At 38.0% G+C, this 18353-nt stretch overlaps 1 protein-coding gene and 1 non-coding gene across 3 annotated transcripts in view; one reads left to right on the forward strand and one right to left on the reverse strand.

The window, feature by feature from the left end:
* The window catches only part of LOC137071539 (ras-specific guanine nucleotide-releasing factor RalGPS1), a 170741-nt gene that overhangs the window by 32485 nt on the left and 119903 nt on the right, over window positions 1–18353 (forward strand). For both annotated transcript variants that reach the window (XM_067439646.1, XM_067439647.1), the window contains exons 4-5: window positions 1994–2044; window positions 13574–13657. In XM_067439646.1, coding sequence (XP_067295747.1) covers window positions 1994–2044; window positions 13574–13657 — 135 coding nt within the window. The remainder of the gene's footprint in view (window positions 1–1993; window positions 2045–13573; window positions 13658–18353) is intronic.
* On the reverse strand, window positions 17780–17854 carry trnaa-agc (transfer RNA alanine (anticodon AGC)). Its single transcript has one exon. It is a non-coding gene; the product is annotated as a tRNA-Ala (tRNA).

The raw sequence follows: 18353 nt of genomic DNA on the forward strand, positions 1-18353 counted from the left end.
TCTTGTCCTGTAATGATGCAGCTCCCTGAGTCTCATTAGTAGCTTTCCTGGTCAATAGCTTTGTTCCAAAACCTTTCCACCTAGCGCTAGGGTACTGAGACGCGGCCTCATGAGCAACAATGCTCAGCATCCTTCTGGAGACCATGAGAGAGGATACTTCAGGAACAAAGGTTGTTGAAAAAGTCAGCGCTCACTGTCATCCTCGGTGTAGTTCACCAAGGAAGCATGTTTTTACCAATCTTAGCTGATCTCCTGAGCGGGTCAAACTGCTCTTTTGGCTGGTTTGATTGGGTTTGGTAGCCTAGAAATCTAGACGCACCCTAGCAGCAGCAAATCTAACCTGCCACGAGTGTCGTCTAGCAACTCTCAATACACTTCTGAGCTGTAAAAACCAAACTCTGGTCAGGCCAATCACATCGTGTATAGAGTCGGTGGGCGGGGCTTAACATAATGATGGCAGAGTTGCGTTTGTGTGCTACTAGTAAACACAGAAGCTGGCGAACGGCGGTCTTTCGAATCAGCTTTGACCGCGACTCTGGAAGACTTGGAGTTAAGCTTTTCTCTGAGAAAAGAACAAAGAACGGCACTGAAGTCATTCTTAAAAAGGGAAGATGTGTTCGGAGTTTAGCCGACCGGATACGGCGAATGTTTAATCTGTCAACTAGCTCTGCTTCACCTTCGTTGCTCTGGTTGGTTGTAGCGCTATCCTATCGCGTGCAGAGGGAGTTTGAAAGACGACCGTTTATCCGCCCCTCAGATTGAGCTGTCAATGGTGAGTTTCCAGACCAAACATCTTGATGTGGCTCTGGCTTGTCAGGCTAGGGGTTTGGGGCACTTTTCAGATGTTAGATCAGGCAAAACAACAAGACAAATTTAAATGTTAAAGGGTTAGTTTACCTAAAAATGTAAATGATCCCATGATTTACTCACCCTCAAGCCATCCTAGGTTTATATGACTTTCTTTTTTTCAGACTGTGTTTAATATGAGTTATATTAAAAACATTCTGGCTCTCTAAGCTTTATAATGGCAGTGAATGGTACCCGAGATTTTGAAACCCCAAAAAGTGCACCCATCCATTACAAAAGTAATCCATACGGCTCCAGGGGGTTAATAAAAGCCTAAAGTTCTGTTTAGCCATGTGAGGCCTTATAATCCAGAAATACTGGATTTTTAAAAAAAATCTATTTTTAATGACATTTTTAAACATAAAAAAAAAAAAATTGTAATGCAGATGCATGCACATTATGTAAAGTTGCTTTGAGACAATATATATTGTGAAAAGCACTATACAAATAAATGTGATTTTAATTTAACAAACATTTAATAACTACATTCATCTTTTTGAATAAATTATAAATTATTTCATTATTTAATACCTTTTACTGTAATTTTTATCTGTTATGATCCAGTCTCTTTTTGTGAAATGTGCCATGTAAAGCATGTTTGGGCAAGGCAAGTTTATTTATATTATAGTATAATAATAATAATAATAATCAACTTTTTTTTGCGCTCTTTGGCATTGCCTTGTCCACAGAAGATGCATGTGATTCTGCCTCAGAATTTGAATGGGTATCCCATAATGTTCCTGGCTAATTTCCAAAACAGCCATTGCATCTGGAGTTCACCTTCAGTGTGACAGAGCCATGGGTCTATGAGGATTGATAACTTTAAAAGTTCTCAGAATGATGTACAGGATGTTATAAGTGATTTAGCAAAGGACAGTTGGCCTGATTGTGGGATTTGAGAGAGTTTATTAGCCATAATTTACATGCATGAAGGTCTTATTTAGACATGTTAGGGAGCTGCAGTTTTAGAGGACCCCGTTGAACCTTCATTGTGGTGAATTTTTTGATGTATTGTTTTCATTCATTCTGTCCTTTCCCATAATGTACTCCGTAACTCAGAGCTGGAAAATGAGCTCATGGCTGTAATTACTCACTCTCAGATTCAGTGAAAATGTGACTATGTTTTTGTCTTTTCTGTGTTTCTTAGAGCCAAATTACCCTGATGGACGCCCCTGTTTTCAAAGCCATACAGCCAGAGGTAAGACCAAGGTCACATGTTTTGTTGCTGATGTATTGTAGACTACAGGATAAACTTCAACATGTTAGATTGTTGCATCATGGCCGTCTGTAATTTATTTATTTATTTATTTATTTGTTTGATTGTTTGTTGTTTATTTGTTTGTTTGTTTGTTCAGTGCTGGATGATGACTGGTCACATTTCTAGTCATGCTAATATACACTGTTTTGTCCGTATTGTCCTTGTTTTTTTTTTTATTATGTTTGAACTTTTTTAATTTTTTTTAATTAATTTTATTTTTATATATTTTAGGTTTAATATTATTATTTTGTAGTTTTTATTTAATGTATTTTATTTAATTAAATTATTTAATTTAATAGTTTTCATTTGAATTTCATTTTATTGTATTTATTTTATTTTATGTTATAATATATATATATATATATATATATATATATATATATATATATATATATATATATATATATATATATATATATATATATATATATATATATATATATATATATATATATATATATATATATATATATATATATTATATAGTAGTTTTTATTGAATTGAACTTTTAGTTTCATTTAAATACTGGGACCTAATATGTATATTTGGATACTTGGAAAATATGTCTCAGCACTGAAGAAAACTCACTCGCTACTTCCGGTTCACTGGGACTTCAAGCCATTAAACTCTGGGAAAGTGTTCAGTGGGTTAGTGTAACAGTGCTAATAAGGAAGGCCAGGCTGATTAGGCTACATCAGACACCTCAGAAAGAATAGAGACTTTCAGCGCGTTTTTACTGAATTGTTCATTTCAGTGTGTGCTTTGCTTTAAAACATGAGCTCTGTCATATTCTGTGATTGTTTCTGAAGATTGCAGTTTTGGTGTCGTGCAGTAAGCGCGTTATTAATGCACAGAGAACATATGCGCACTCTCGATTACCGATCTCAGGCAGCATTCATGTACATTTCAGTACATTCGTGTTGTTTCCACACACACTCAGAAAGGATCATGTTTGATTTGTCATATGTGAACATTAGTGATGACCGGTTCACGAACGAATCATTCGTTTGAACCGGTTCTTTTTAGTGAACCAGTTCACCAAATCTGACTGAACCGTTCCAAACATCTCTAGTAAGCAATAATCCACACATTTCTAAAGTTATTCACTTTTTGTCTTGTCTGACTCTCCCTCTGACTCGAAATAAACCCAACATCCCGGAGTTATTCAGTTAACAGCACACTGACTTAACCTACTGTTAAAGGGATAGTTCACTTTAAAATGAAAATTCATCCTTTACTCACCCTAAAGTTGTTTGAAGCCTGTATGAATTTCTTTCTTCAGCTGAACACAAGGGAAGATATTTTGAAGAATGTCAGTTACAAACAGTTTACTGGAGCCATTGACTTCCATAGTAGAAAAAAAAAATACTATGGAAGTCAATGGTTCCAGTTAACTGTTTCGGTTTCAAACAACTTTAGGGTGAGTAAAGGATGACATAATTGTCATTTTAAAGTGAACTATCCCTTTAAGAGAGAACTGATCGATGACGATAATGAGCACGCTCAGCAGAGCCGATGCAACACGTTCTCATGAAAATGCGTATTCAAAGCACGTATTGTATTTATTGTGTGATTTATATGCCAAAATTAGTTTTTAAGTGCATATGATACGCATCGTCTCCCCATTGGGTAGGTTTAGTGGTGTGATGCCTCTCTTCATCAGACTGCACTGGTTGCCAATGGCTGCTCGCATCAAATTCAAGGCACTAGTTCTTGCCTACAAAACAACCACTGGCTCTGCACCAATATACCTAAACTCACTTGTTCAGACTTACACACCCTCCAGAAGCTTGCGTTCTGCGAATGAGCGGCGCCTCGTGGTTCCATCCCAAAGAGGCATGAAATCGCTCTCACTGACATTTTCCTGGACCGTTCCCACCTGGTGGAATGACCTGCCGATCTCAATTCGTGCTGCCGAGTCTGTAGCCATTTTTAAAAAACATCTTAAGACACACCTTTTCCAATTGCACCTGACCAATACAGAATAGCCCTTACTGATCACCAAAGCAACGACCAAAAAGTGCACACTCTTGGTTCATATCTACGTCTCTCATCCGGATTTGTGCCTTCAGGCGGGTGTGTATACATAGTTATACATAGTAGATATACATAGATATACATAGATATACATAGTACATAGATATACATAGCACATACATATACATAGATATACATAGTTATCATAGCTATCATAATCCGGTGTACTGTATTTTACGTATGTGAGTTGTTGTAGATGGCTATTGCTGCGCGTTTAGCTAGAATGCCATTCAAAACCAACCCATTGGGCCACTGAATCTGCATTAACGACAACAGTTGGGGCATCAGCCTTAGTCCTAATGGGTTGTTATCATAGCTATCAAAATCCAGTGTTCTGTATTTTGTGTACGTGAGTTTTTGTTGTAGGTGGCTATTGTAGATGGCTATTAAAAAAATAATAATAATTGTGTCCTGTGCTAATTAATTGAGACTTCTTGCAGCTCTTACAGGTTGTTGGCCTTGTTTGTTTCGTTGCTTCTATTACTCTACCCTTTTTTGTAAGTCGCTTTGGATAAAAGCGTCTGCTAAATGATTAAATGTAAAAATGTAAATGATGTGCGTGCATATAACACGTTATTGTGGCGAGGGTGGAGTGGTGTAGCGAAGTCTGTGATGGGAGAGAGAATCAAAGAACGAGCAGCACGTAAAGCCGAGTTCACACTGCCCGATTTTAGCTCTGATTTTGACTCGCTGACAGGTTTTGTAAAATCGCCGACAAATGCCAAAATCACAGGCAAATCGGTGCTCAAGCCCGCGAGTGACAATCACGCAGTGTGAATGATCAAAGACGCGATCACACTGGTGAGATATTTGGCTGCTAAATATCTGGACCTGTCGGAGATTTAAACTCCTGCGTGAAATGAGTTCTGACTGAAAATTACATCGCCGATGACCGACAGCCAATGAAAGAGTGAGATACAGGGCAGCGGGGGGGTTCAGGGAGGAGTGTTAGACCAGAATATCCGTATTTCAATAGATATATTTACAATTCTATAAAACAGACACAAAGCCCAAACATTTGCACATCCAGCCGCAACACATTGCAAAATTATTTATTTACCTCAAACTTTCTTTGCAGAACACCATCCTTGCTCCCTCTGTCTCTTCAACAATTTTCTCCGCCATATTCTTTTTTTCTTTTTCTCCACAAATCAGCACACAGACAATTTGGAGCAAACTTTGAGCAGTTTATAATTTTTGATATCAATTCCAAGTCTTGTGTGAGAACTGACGCACGAGTGATTTCATGTAGCCTAGCTCGTCCTAGGTCAACATTTCATTTAGTAACACGACAGTTTTGATTCATATGAGGTTTAATTTTGATGATCATGATTAGGGCTGTCATTTAAAAAAAAAAATCTAATTCGAACGGATATCAAATATCAGCCAATGTATTCGAAAATATTTTTTTAATATCTACGACCCCATATAAAAAATAAAAAAACGGACACCGCCTTAACGGAGATTCAATCACAAATGCATTAACTCAGGCCACAGCCTGTATGGAAAAGTAAATTGTTAACTTAATGTTTGAAACAGCAGGTTATCAACTTAAGTGTAAATTAAGTTATGAAGTGCCACGCAATCATCACAGCTTTAATTTGTCTACCGCATCAGATGTCGCCGCCGTCCTCTCCAGCACCTGGAATGTGTTTACGGATGCCATAGCAACTCTCAACGGCCACCAGGACTTATACGGTTTTATAAAAGCTATGTATTTGTTGTAAACTGTATTACGAATCTAATTTCAGGCGCAGTTTAAGTAGTTGATTGTTTGCTAGGTTTAGGGACAGTGTCATTATGCCAAAATTATCTTAATTATCATAAATTCTTACGAAATAAAAAGTTTATCCCTCAGAAAAATGTGCTTTCCTCTCTTGTCAACATGCTTGGTGCATGAGCGCGGCACGCGCTCTTCAGTGGTGAAAGCGTGCTGTGTACGTCATATAAGGACACACACTCAAAGTAATCCGGTCAGGTCGTGTACATGGTGAAATGTTTCGTTTGATCGGTTCATGAAAAGGTTTATCCCACCCATCTCAAAACGATTACAATTTCATTTCGTTTGGGCATTTTGATTATGATTGAGGTGTTTATATGGAGCATTTTCATTCAGATTGGACTTTTAAACCGATTACAGTGCTCCATGTAAACGCACTACACGCACTGTAAAAAATTGCGCTACATGGCACTTTAAATGGATGGTTTATTTATAGTTCGATTATGGATATTTCACGTCATGTTCGAATGCATATAAAAAGTGACAGCTCTAATCATGATTCAGCTGCTTACATACGATGGTTTGTTATTTTGCATCTTCTTTTCCTGTGTTTTGATCAGGAGATTCTGTACTCATTCAGATGATTCTGTTTGGTGGGGAAAGAGTTAATAATATAATAGAAGTGTAAACCTATTGTTTCATTATTTATGCTACTATTTTGAAAGTGGTGCTAATATCAAACAGCCATTGTTTTGATTGAGGAACAGCAGCCGGTAAAACCTGAGCGTGTGTTTAGACGGTTAGTTGCGGCGGAGTGGAAGCGCAGACTTTGCGAATTAAACGCCTTGGCAGGATATTCTAACAACCTAGCAGTTTTTCATTATAGATGTTTATGCACTGTTTGGGAAAGAGAAGAACGGTTCAGTATCAGTTCAGACCATGATGTAAAACTGAGAAAACATGCCGCTGGCTTACAGCGCTTGATGGATGAGACCACCTGTGACCCACTTTCAGTGGTTTGCCACCTTATTCAGCACCCACATAGTGCACTGGTGTTTAGTGGTGCCTTATTAGTTATTGCCTTATAAAATGAGTGCCTTGATTTTATTTAGAGAAAGCTCAATTCTAGTTCTTCATTATGCATGTTGTTTTATTTCATGGATCAAATCCTGAGGTGAAGCCGATACCCCTGACCGTGCATGTTGAGCACTCCCCCTGACATACTTAAACATTTGAGCTACACAAATAAATACAGGGGGTTCGTTTCAGTCTGTAAACTTTCAGACGGAAACAAATCTGAGGTTTAGTGTTGCTCATCTACAAAAAGAGTGTGCAGTCTACGACGAGGTCTGTGCCTGATTTAGATATTAAATTGCGCAAGTTTGGATGGCTGTTTATCACGCTTTTTTGGAACAGGCCTTTAAGATGCTGTAATGTCTGCTTCTCCGTGTGTGTTTGCAGTCACTTCAGACCTTCAATCTTTTGCATGTTTGAAAGTGTGTAAGAGAAATGCCCTTATTTACAGGCATTATGAGTATATGCTGCGTTTGTTATAATAGAAGCTGTGTGCATTTGATGGGTAGTGTTTGCTGAGGTTGGTCATCTACATCTGGAGCCCAAAGAAGCTGATTACCTCAGTGCCGTGTTTATAGCGAAACATAAACATGTTTCGTCATTTCTCTTGTGAATAGCAGAGAGTTACGATTCGTAACAGGGACTTTGTAAACGGACTTTCTCCAGCTTTAATCTGTCCGTCAGCGGGCCACGGATTCAAGCTTTCACGAGTCTAGTTCAGTGTCGTCCAGGCTGTAAAGGGAACACAATATTCCGGTTTTTGATTTATAACTCAGTTTATAAAAACAATACAATGTGTTGTCTGAAATGGAAGTCCACAGGGGAATCAGCGCAAGTACAATGCTGCTCAAAATAACTTTGTTGGTTTTAACTGGTATCCCTGGTTTTTAAGTGGTATTGGTCACTATTTTAGATGATCAGGTCAATTGAATTAGTTGAATTAAAGCTGAAATAAAATACTAGACTTGAAAATTAGACATGTTGCCTACATTTTCAAAAAATAATATAATAATTTAAGATACAAATAAATATAAAAAAACTACTAAAATTTACAAAAATGCTAAAACTTAAATCATAATACAAGCTCAAACCATTATTTTATATTATTTTATTTTTAATATTTACGCTTACTTTCCAGTCACACTCAAATACTTGATTTATACAAATTGCCTTGGCAACTAACGGAAATAAATATTCTAAAATTATGAAAACATATAAATTAAAGAAACAGCACTACTAAAATTGACAAAAGCACAACAAAATTACTAAAACAAGTAAAAATAAAGTTATTAGAAAACCCAAACCATCTTCAAATGGACAAGTTGATTTTGTTTTTATTCTAAATCTAGAATAAAAAAACATTAAATATATTTTACTTTTGACATTTTGTAATTTTGTTGTGTATTTTTGTTGTAATTTTTATTAGTTATTGTTTTTTATTTTTTTTTAAATATATATTTTATTACATACAAAATATATATATTTCCTTGATTAATAAATTAAATTAAAATAAATAGTTAAGTTATATTTAACTTTCGAAATTTTTAGTAATTTTGTGTATTTTTATTGTAATTTTTATTAGTTATTGTTTTTTTAGTTTATTATTTATTTTATTACATATAAAAAAATATGTAATAAATAAATTAAATAAAAATAAATAGTTAGGTTAAAAAGTTTTTTATATTTAAGGAAACCCTGGAATCTGCCGATGTCGTTATATTGTCAATCCAATCTCTTGATACTAAAAAACTCGTCCTTCGTCCTTTTTTCCATTCTTAATTATGAGAAACACTTAATTCCTAATTATGAGAAATTGCTGCATTTTTGTTGGTTTTTAACTGTAATTAGAGTTTATTAATCAGTTTAATGGAAAATACATTAACAAAGCAGTGAACTAACACAAGAGAAGCAGCTTTGGCAGAAAGATTGAGTTAAAAATGAGGAAACTTCTGTTGCATTTAAAACCGCTGGATGAATGTTTTCCATGTTTTTCTAGAGTCCCTATGGTTGATTTATTCATCTTCATTATGTTAACGTGAGATGCATGCATGGAATTGTATTCTTAATTCAGATGTAAAGCTGCCGTTCTCGCTACTTGAATTCCCATAATTCCTCTCCTGACGCCTTTATGCCATCTCTCGGAGCAGCGTGACCTCTGGCCCTCCCAAACGCAGACTTCCCGCTGATGCAAAGGAAAAGAAGTAACCACCTCCAGCTGTGTCTGCTTTTGCCATCGTTGCCTCCTCTTTTACTCTGTCAAGTCTTGGCTGAAGCGAGTAATCTGTAGGTGTGCATGCCCCGACTCGAAATGAACTTCAGGGATAATTCTCTGACGTAAAGAAAGTTGACGTAAGGTCTGACCGTCTCCTAACCTCTGACCGTCGCCACTTTCCATGTGAGTTACTGTAGTAAATTAACCATTAGTGTTAAAAATTGCTGTCTGTAATTGCAGAAAATTGTGACCTGCCAATAGTTGTCATGGTGACAGTCTTCAACAAAACTTTATTTTCAACTTCAGAGCTATTATCAGTGGAAAACCATCTTTATATATATATATATATATAGGATATGTGTAGATTGTGTAATTTTATTCTGTCACTCTCATTCACACACACACACACACACACACCGATCATGCATAACATTGAAATCCTTCCTAATATCGTGTTGGTCCCCCTTTTGCTGCCAAATCAGCCCTGACACGTTGAGGCATGGACTCCACTAGACCCCTGAAGGTGTGCCGTGGTATAGCACCAGGATGTTAGCAGTAGATCCTTTAAGTCATGTAAGTTGGGAGCTGGGGCCTCCATGGGTCGGACTTGTTTGTTCGGCACATCCCACAGATGCTCCACAGATTGGACTGAGATCTGGGGAATTTGGAGGCCAAGTCAACGCCTCAAACTCGCTGTTGTGCTCTTTAAACCATTTCTGAACCATTTGTGCTTTGTGTCAGGAGCATTATCCTGCTGAAAGAGCCACAGCCACCAGGAATACCGTTTCTATGAAAGGCTGAACATGGTCTGCAACAATGCTTAGGTAGGTGGAGCGTGTCACAGTAACATGGATGGAGGACCCAAGGTTTCCCAGCAGATCATTGCCCAAAGCATCACACTGCCTCCGCCGGCTCGCCTTCTTCCCATAGTGCATCCTGGGGCCATGTGTTCCCCAGGTAAGCCACACACACACACTCAGCCATCCACGTGATGTAAAAGAAAACGTGATTCCTCAGACCAGGCCACCTTCTTCCATTTCTCCGTGGTCCAGTTCTGATGCTCACGTGTCATTGTTGGTGCTTTCAGTGGTGGTCAGGGGTCAGCATGGACACCCTGACTGGTCTGCGGCTATGCCGCCCCATACACAACAAACTGAGATGCTCTCTGTATTCTGACACCTTTCTATCAGAACCAGCATTATCTTTTGGAGCAACTTTAGCATTAATGCATTTAGCATTAGCAGAACCAGCATTAACTTCTTTGAGCTCCAGTAGCTCGTCTGTTTGATCGGACCACACGGGCCAGCCTTCGCTCCCCACGTGCATCAATGAGCCTTGGCCGCCCATGACCCTGTGGCCGGTTCTCCACTGTTCCTTCATTGGAGCACTTTTGATAGATACTGACCACTGCAGACCGGGAACAGCCCACAAGAGCTGCAGTTTTGGAGATTATATATATATAGAGAGAGTTTATGATCTTGTTTGATGCATTGATCAATCTCAGAAATTATCTCATTGCATAATGCATAACTAGACTGTAGCTGCCTGTACCTCGTCCCGTGAGCAGTAAATGCCACTGAAATGTTAAAAACCCACAAGTCCACGCAGCCACGGTGATGTGAAGAGCAGGTGTTGGGACAGGAGAGATTGTATGGAGTCTTTCAGAAGGCCCACAGTGCTGTGTGTCCACTTTAGTGCCAGGCATTCTGGGAATGAAAGTTAAAAACGCAACCTTCGACCTCTCACATGTTTTCTTTTTAATTGGTTGAGTGCGCTCCAAGTGTTCACCGCAAGCTCTTAGGCCCACCTGGAGGGCCTAGGGAACCTTCTCTTCATCATCACGGTTTATTACTGAACCGCTTTTTTTTTTCTGTTCCTCACAGATAATTCATTTCAAATGTGGGACTTTTAACTTTCCATATCCCCCCAAGTGTTTATGAAAAGTTTTATGAGAGTTTTAGTAAATTGCATGATGATTTTATAAAATGCAACATTTTCAGCAAAACCTTAGCGTTTATTTTGCGCATTTCATATTGCGCATGTGTCTCTCATTAGACAGCTTATATTCAGCTCCAAATGTTTATTTCTTTCATTCAGCGCAGAGTAAAGTCTTTTCAACACATCTTGTGTGGACTATCTTTTGTTTGTTGTAACATTATTTAAAATCTGATAAGATGAGCCATGTTTAAAGTCATTGGAAAATAGCCACACAACAGACCTGTTGTCAAATATCATCATTTTGAATTATTAATCCAATTGTATTGTATAGCTAATGCAAGAATTGCTTATTGTTATTACATTTGTAGACATGAATTCTGCTCGATGAGTTTTATTGTGGCATTTGAAGAAGTTACATCTCCAAAAATGCATGCAATGTATGCACCACTTGCATCTTTATATTAAATTACAAAATTTTGAGTGTGCATCAACCCTGACCAAGGACCTGAGAGACATCTGTGGTAGATCATCATTCCCCGTCTAATTGTCTTTTGTGCTGTTTTTGCAGCATCAGTAATCCATTGTGACAGTGTATAAATAGAGGATAATTGCAAACACATTAGTTTAGCTGAACTAACGGGAAAGTTGCAAATGAAGGAAACTCGCAGAAAGTCTGTCAAACCCAGTTCGCTTGGGGGATTGAGTGTTGAAAAAATTATCTGAACAATCTTCATAATTCTTAATTTAAGGAGGAAACTTGAGATTTTACACAAAGCTGAAAGAACATAGAAAATCATCACTTAAACCGAGTTCGGCTACACTTTGTTTAAATACAGAGGCTCCACGGTATAATAATTCTGCTTCTACTTAAGGGCCTGCTGTCAGTCAAAGACACTCTATGTTAGAGCTTCAGCTTCTTATAGGCCTCAGTCATTAAAAACGTTTAAACTTAAAACGATAGTAACACAAGAATGATCCTCATTGGTTCTCACTGAAGCTCAAACGTGATGCGTAACACGAGAATGAACCTCATTGGTTCTCGCTGAAGCTCAAACGTGCTGCGTAACACGAGAATGAACCTCATTGGTTCTCGCTGAAGCTCAAACGTGCTGCGTAACACGAGAATGAACCTCATTGGTTCTCGCTGAAGCTCAAACGTGATGCGTAACACGAGAATGAACCTCATTGGTTCCCGCTGAAGCTCAAACGTGCTGCGTAACACAAGAATGAACCTCATTGGTTCTCGCTGAAGCTCAAACGTGCTGCGTAACACAAGAATGAACCTCATTGGTTCTCGCTGAAGCTCAAACGTGCTGCGTAACACAAGAATGAACCTCATTGGTTCTCTCTGTAGCTCAAACGTGCTGCGTAACACGAGAATGAACCTCATTGGTTCTCGCTGAAGCTCAATCGTGATGCGTAGCACAAGAATGAACCTCATTGGTTCTCGCTGAAGCTCAATGTGAGGCGTAACACGAGAATGAACCTCATTGGTTCTCGCTGAAGCTCAAACGTGCTGCGTAGCACGAGAATGAACCTCATTGGTTCTCGCTGAAGCTCAATGTGATGCGTAACACAAGAATGAACCTCATTGGTTCTCGCTGAAGCTCAAACGTGATGCGTAACACAAGAATGAACCTCATTGGTTCTCGCTGAAGCTCAATGTGATGCGTAACACAAGAATGAACCTCATTGGTTCTCGCTGAAGCTCAATGTGATGCGTAACACGAGAATGAACCTCATTGGTTCCCGCTGAAGCTCAAACGTTATGCGTAACACGAGAATGAACCTCATTGGTTCTCGCTGAAGCTCAATGTGATGCGTAACACGAGAATGAACCTCATTGGTTCTCGCTGAAGCTCAATGTGATGCGTAACACAAGAATGAACCTCATTGGTTCCCGCTGAAGCTCAAACGTGAGGCGTAACACAAGAATGAACCTCATTGGTTCCCGCTGAAGCTCAAACGTGAGGCGTAACACAAGAATGAACCTCATTGGTTCCCGCTAGAGCTCAAACGTGATGCGTAACACAAGAATGAACCTCATTGGTTCCCGCTAGAGCTCAAACGTGATGCGTAACACGAGAATGAACCTCATTGGTTTTTCCGTTTACCAGATCTGATGTGTGCACCGATGAATGTTTATATGTGAATGAAAGTCTAAATTAAATCTGTTCATCATTTAAAGCGATCATGTCTGTTAAAAATTTGGACTAAGCCGCTCAATTCATAAGGATTTGTTTTATGATCTCTTAATTAACTTTTTAAATGTCAGTGATCGTTGCGTAGCTGTCATGGAGGGACAGAAGCTCTCGGATTTCGAGAGTTTAAAGCTTTCGGGTTTGGACAGACATAAGGATGAATAACTCATGAGAGAATTTTCATTTTTGGGGTGAACTAACCCTTTAACGTTGTCATGAAATCAAAATGGATTTTATTGACTTTCAGTAGGCTATAATCTCAGCTGTTTGTATCTGTTGTGTTTAAGGAGCTTGCTAGCTGTGGTTGGAACAAAAAGGAGAAACACATTTTGGCTCCCAATGTCGTTGCCTTCACCCGGAGATTTAACCAGGTAAGATTTATTGATTTATTTAATTAAATACAATGTTATTTTATAATGACAAATGATTTGATTTTAATGATTTAAAAAGTATTATTAAATCAAATCATTTAAATCAGCTTGCAATAATGGCCCAGTATCAGACTGAAGCACATAAAATAACTCTGATAATGATCTGATGGAGATGATATTCATCCCTAATTGTCGTGCAGTAATATGCTTCACTTATTAATTTATATATTTTCCAGATGTGTGTTTTAATGTCATGGATATAAAGTGTAGTTTTTGGCTGGGCGGTAGTTGATATAATGCCAGCAAACTGCAAATCGTGCCACAAAACCATTATCAACCTGATGACCCAAAACTTAAATATGTGCTGGAAATACTGTTAACAGGTCTCACATGCATGGGCAAATATCCAGCCTGGCGTTTCTTTCCTCCTTAAGAGTGAGCTTGCACCGCTTGATTCTGCGTGTTTAAGGAAGAATAGAGATCTATGGTGTAACAAGCGTATTAAATGCATTGCATACTCTTATATTAGACAACATTCGTCTTGTTGACATATGACACGTTTCACAAATTATCACTCCACAGCAGTGAAAATCAACCTTCTTCCAAAGACACATGAGAGAAGTCTGATTAGTTTTTTCACATAATAGTTTTTATTAAACGTATTGAAATGTATCATGTAAACTTGAACACATGAGGTTTCCATATAAGTTCAAACAAGTTGACATGTCATGTTCACCCATTTCTTTACGGTATTTTTGCCAATAATCGTATTTTTGTTTGTGTTTTTTCGTAAAGTTCTCCGTCATTTTAGCTTTAGTATTAAAACTCGCCTTGCAAACCTCGTAGGAACATTTTTTGTGAATTAGTTTTGTTCATGGAATGAATTTTGATGATTAAAAGGTTGCTTGTTATTCAAACCTGATGATGCTGTTGGATTAATAAGCTCAAGGAGCCATTCATTATGAAACCAGAAGGAAGTTTGGTTTTTCAAGCTAATTTAAAAGTCTTTGGCCATAAATTAATCTTAACTACATTTGTGGTTTTAATGTGGCGCTGCCAGTTCTGCTTATTTATGAAGTTTCAGACTGGAATGAATTTGATTTTAAATCTTTCTCTTTAACTGATGTGTCCCAATTTTACAGTGTAACAGTTTTGTGAAAGTGTTATAAAAGTGCACAGCAGACATTTGATGACCCACTTTTACATTTATGGCATATGTTTAATGAGAAGATTTGCTCTAGTTTCTTAGCCAGGAGTGTGTGGAAATTACATAAAAGCATCAAGTTTCCCGCTGCAAATTTTGCCTTTTGAAATGGGCTTAGCCTGCACAATTCTCCTCAAAGTCAATCTCGCAGAATTCCTTTTATCTTGGCTGCCGATGTCTTTGGTTTTATGACATCATTAAGCTGAACATGATGAGCTGGCTTCCAGACCTTCGGAAAGATGGAGCGGCTTTGAGACGCATTTCTTGGCCACCCAAGAGGGTGTCTTGCTTTAAACAATGCCTGTCGTTTAATGTACTGTAAATTGTGCCCAGTTTTTGTACTTGAAGTCCTTTATTTCTTTTATATAAAACATGCTTGTTCTGATTGAAAGGTGTCAGAATACACAGAACATCGCAGTTTGTTGTGTTTGGGGCAGCATAGCTGCTGACCAGTCAAGTTGCCCATGCTGACCCCTGACCCCGCCGAAAGCACCAACAGTGACACGTGAGCATCAGAACTGGACCACAGAGCAATGGAAGAAGGTGGCCTGGTCTGAGGAATCACGTTTTCTTTTACATCACGTGGATGGCCGAGTGCGTGTGCGTGGCTTACCTGAGGAACACATGGCCCCAGGATGCACTATGGGAAGAAGGCGAGCCGGCGGAGGCAGTGTGATGCTTTGGGCAATGTTCTGCTGGGAAACCTTGGGTCCTCCATCCATGTGGATGTTACTTTGACATGCTCCACCTACCTAAGCATTGCTGAGACCATGTTCAGCCTTTCATGGAAACGGTATTCCTGTGGAAACGGATCCACTCCAGTGGCTCTTCCAGCAGGATAATGCTCCTGACACAAAGCACAAATGGTTCAGGAATGGATTAAGGAGCACAACAGCGAGTTTGAGGCATTGACTTGGCCTCCAAATTCCCCAGATCTCAATCCAATCGAGCATCTGTGGGAGCTCCACCTTGCAACTTACAGGACTTATAGGATCTGCTGCTAACATCTTGGTGCTAGATACCACTTCACACCTTCAGGAGTCTAATGGAGTCCATGCCTCGATGGGTCAGGGCTGATTTGGCCGCAAAATGGGACTAACAGAAAATTTGGAAGGTGGTTATAATGTTATGCATGTTTGAACATCTTTGCTGTACATCAAACCACATATTAGTATATTAGTAGTGATAAATCAAGCATCACTATCACTCGCTCATATTAGGTACCCTAAATGTTAAACATTCGCTTGTAACATTTATCATCTAGTTATTAACTCACTCAGTAACTTGAGTTCTCAGTAATCAGATTTTCACCTTTGTGACTATATTATTGGATGATATGATGAGTTTTAATTAAGCTGATAAACAAACTATTAAACACTCAGAGCATCTAACAATCGTGGTGATGAGTTTTGCATGCTCAAGCACCCCTCACTTTTTCTTCAAAATGCAAATATCTAGTCGAATTTGTCTATGTAATATATCAGTTCTTTACTTTCTTTTTTATTTCTTGTTTTAGTAAATCCAGGTGAGCAGAAACTGTACATGGAAACTCAGGCCCTCAAAAATATTGTAGCGCTCTTTGCCAGTTCATTATTTATGGAGCGGGAACAGAAGCTTTCAGAGCCGTTTTGAAGGCATTAAGGGTAAGAATGAGCTAGATGAGCTCACCCTCTTTCCTGAAGGGGGTCTTTGGTAAAACCCACTTTACAGCCACTTTGGAAAAAGAACCGTCATCTCAGAGCCAAATAAATGTAAGCGCTGCACGGGTTTCTATACCAACCAGAGCTCTTATAATGTGTCAATGATTTGATAATGAGCTATATGCTATGACATCATTGCACAGCTGGCTTATCTAGCTAAGCAGCGTTCTTTCGTTATAACTTAACAAAGCTCCGGCGCTATGATACGCCTGTCCTATTTCATATAATATTGCTGGAAAACTTGACAAACATTTGAAGCTCATTTTATTTAGATAATAACTCTCAATGACTGTGACTCGAGCATTGCACATTTTTCTTAATAAAGATCACACTGAAGTGTCTGTTAATATTTACAGAGGAGGAGTAGTTTGGGATTTCTTTATCAGAGTTTACACAGCGTTTCTTCAGGGTAACATCCATTTTTGACATTTTTGAATGATTAATAAGGCGATGACTTTGAATAAGCCAATAAAAGCTTGTTTCTTGCTCACACTACATCCTGATGTGTATTTTAATTAAAAAAAATTTTTTATTAAAAAATAAAAAAATCTTTTTATTTGTTTTTTATTTTACAGAAATGTATCATATTACATTTTTTGGTCTCATGAATTTACAGTAAGGTGTCATTTGTTAACAATTATCTATAGCTAACATGAACTAACACTGAGCAATACTTCTAAACTACAGCATTTATTAATTTCAATCTTGCTAAAGCCTTTTTAAGATCAAAAGTTGTATCTGTTAACATTAGTTAATGGACTGAGTAACATGAATATTAAATATATTGTGTTAAGTTAAAGTGTTTTGTCTATAGATTTTTAAGGTAACTATTTTTTTACAGTAAAGTTTTCACTGAAACCAAATTATATTAATCTTTTCAAAATCGTCTATTATTTTCGTTCCTTTTAGCCATACTGTTGAAAAAGGTTTCACACAATTAATCTTTTATTTTATTTTAATGTTTGGTCTCTCAATTTCACTACAAATATTTAAATATAGTAGGGCCCCTATTATGGATTTTTGAAAATGACCTTTCATGTAGTGTGTAACAGCTCTAAGTGAAGGAAAACATCCTGCAAAGAAAGTTACTCTCTCAAAAGTGAGATTTAACTCTTGAGTCATATACATTTACATTTACAGTTATGCATTTGGCAGACGCTTTTATCCAAAGCGACTTCATTGCATTCAAGGTACACATTTTACATTATTGTCAATTCTTGCTTTCCCTGGGAATCGAACCCATGACCTTGGCGTTGCTAGCGCCACGCTCTACTGGTTGAGCTACAGGAAAGCAAATAAACAAACCTCTTTTAAGACCAATCCCCGCCTCACGTGGCATTTTGATATAGTTCCCACACACGTGCACCTACATAAATTTGACAATTAATTTGTCTATTACACATTAATCTTCAGTGCGTCAGTGGAGAAAGGCACATAGTTCGTTATAACATATTATATTCATAATTTACCTGCTATATTGCTAAATGTACATGATTTTTCATATCAACAGTAAAATATACAGGGCACAACCTGGCTTCTAGATTCGCCTGCTTCAGAGAATAGTTAATGATATGCAAAAGCCCGCCCCCTCATGATGTGATTGGTCACAAGGTAGTTTGTGATGTCAATGATTTCAACCCCTTTTTTTTCACTGCAGTTTTAAAGAGAAAATACTCAGCAGTGGTGTTGATTGAAGAAATTACTCATGTATTGTCTTAAAGCATATTAAAAACACATAAAAACTGAAGTTATTTTCACCTGTATTTTACAGATTTCTTTCCATTTTCACAGC

Source organism: Pseudorasbora parva, chromosome 3 (assembly GCF_024679245.1).
Source record: "Pseudorasbora parva isolate DD20220531a chromosome 3, ASM2467924v1, whole genome shotgun sequence".
Taxonomy (NCBI): Eukaryota; Metazoa; Chordata; class Actinopteri; order Cypriniformes; family Gobionidae; genus Pseudorasbora; species Pseudorasbora parva.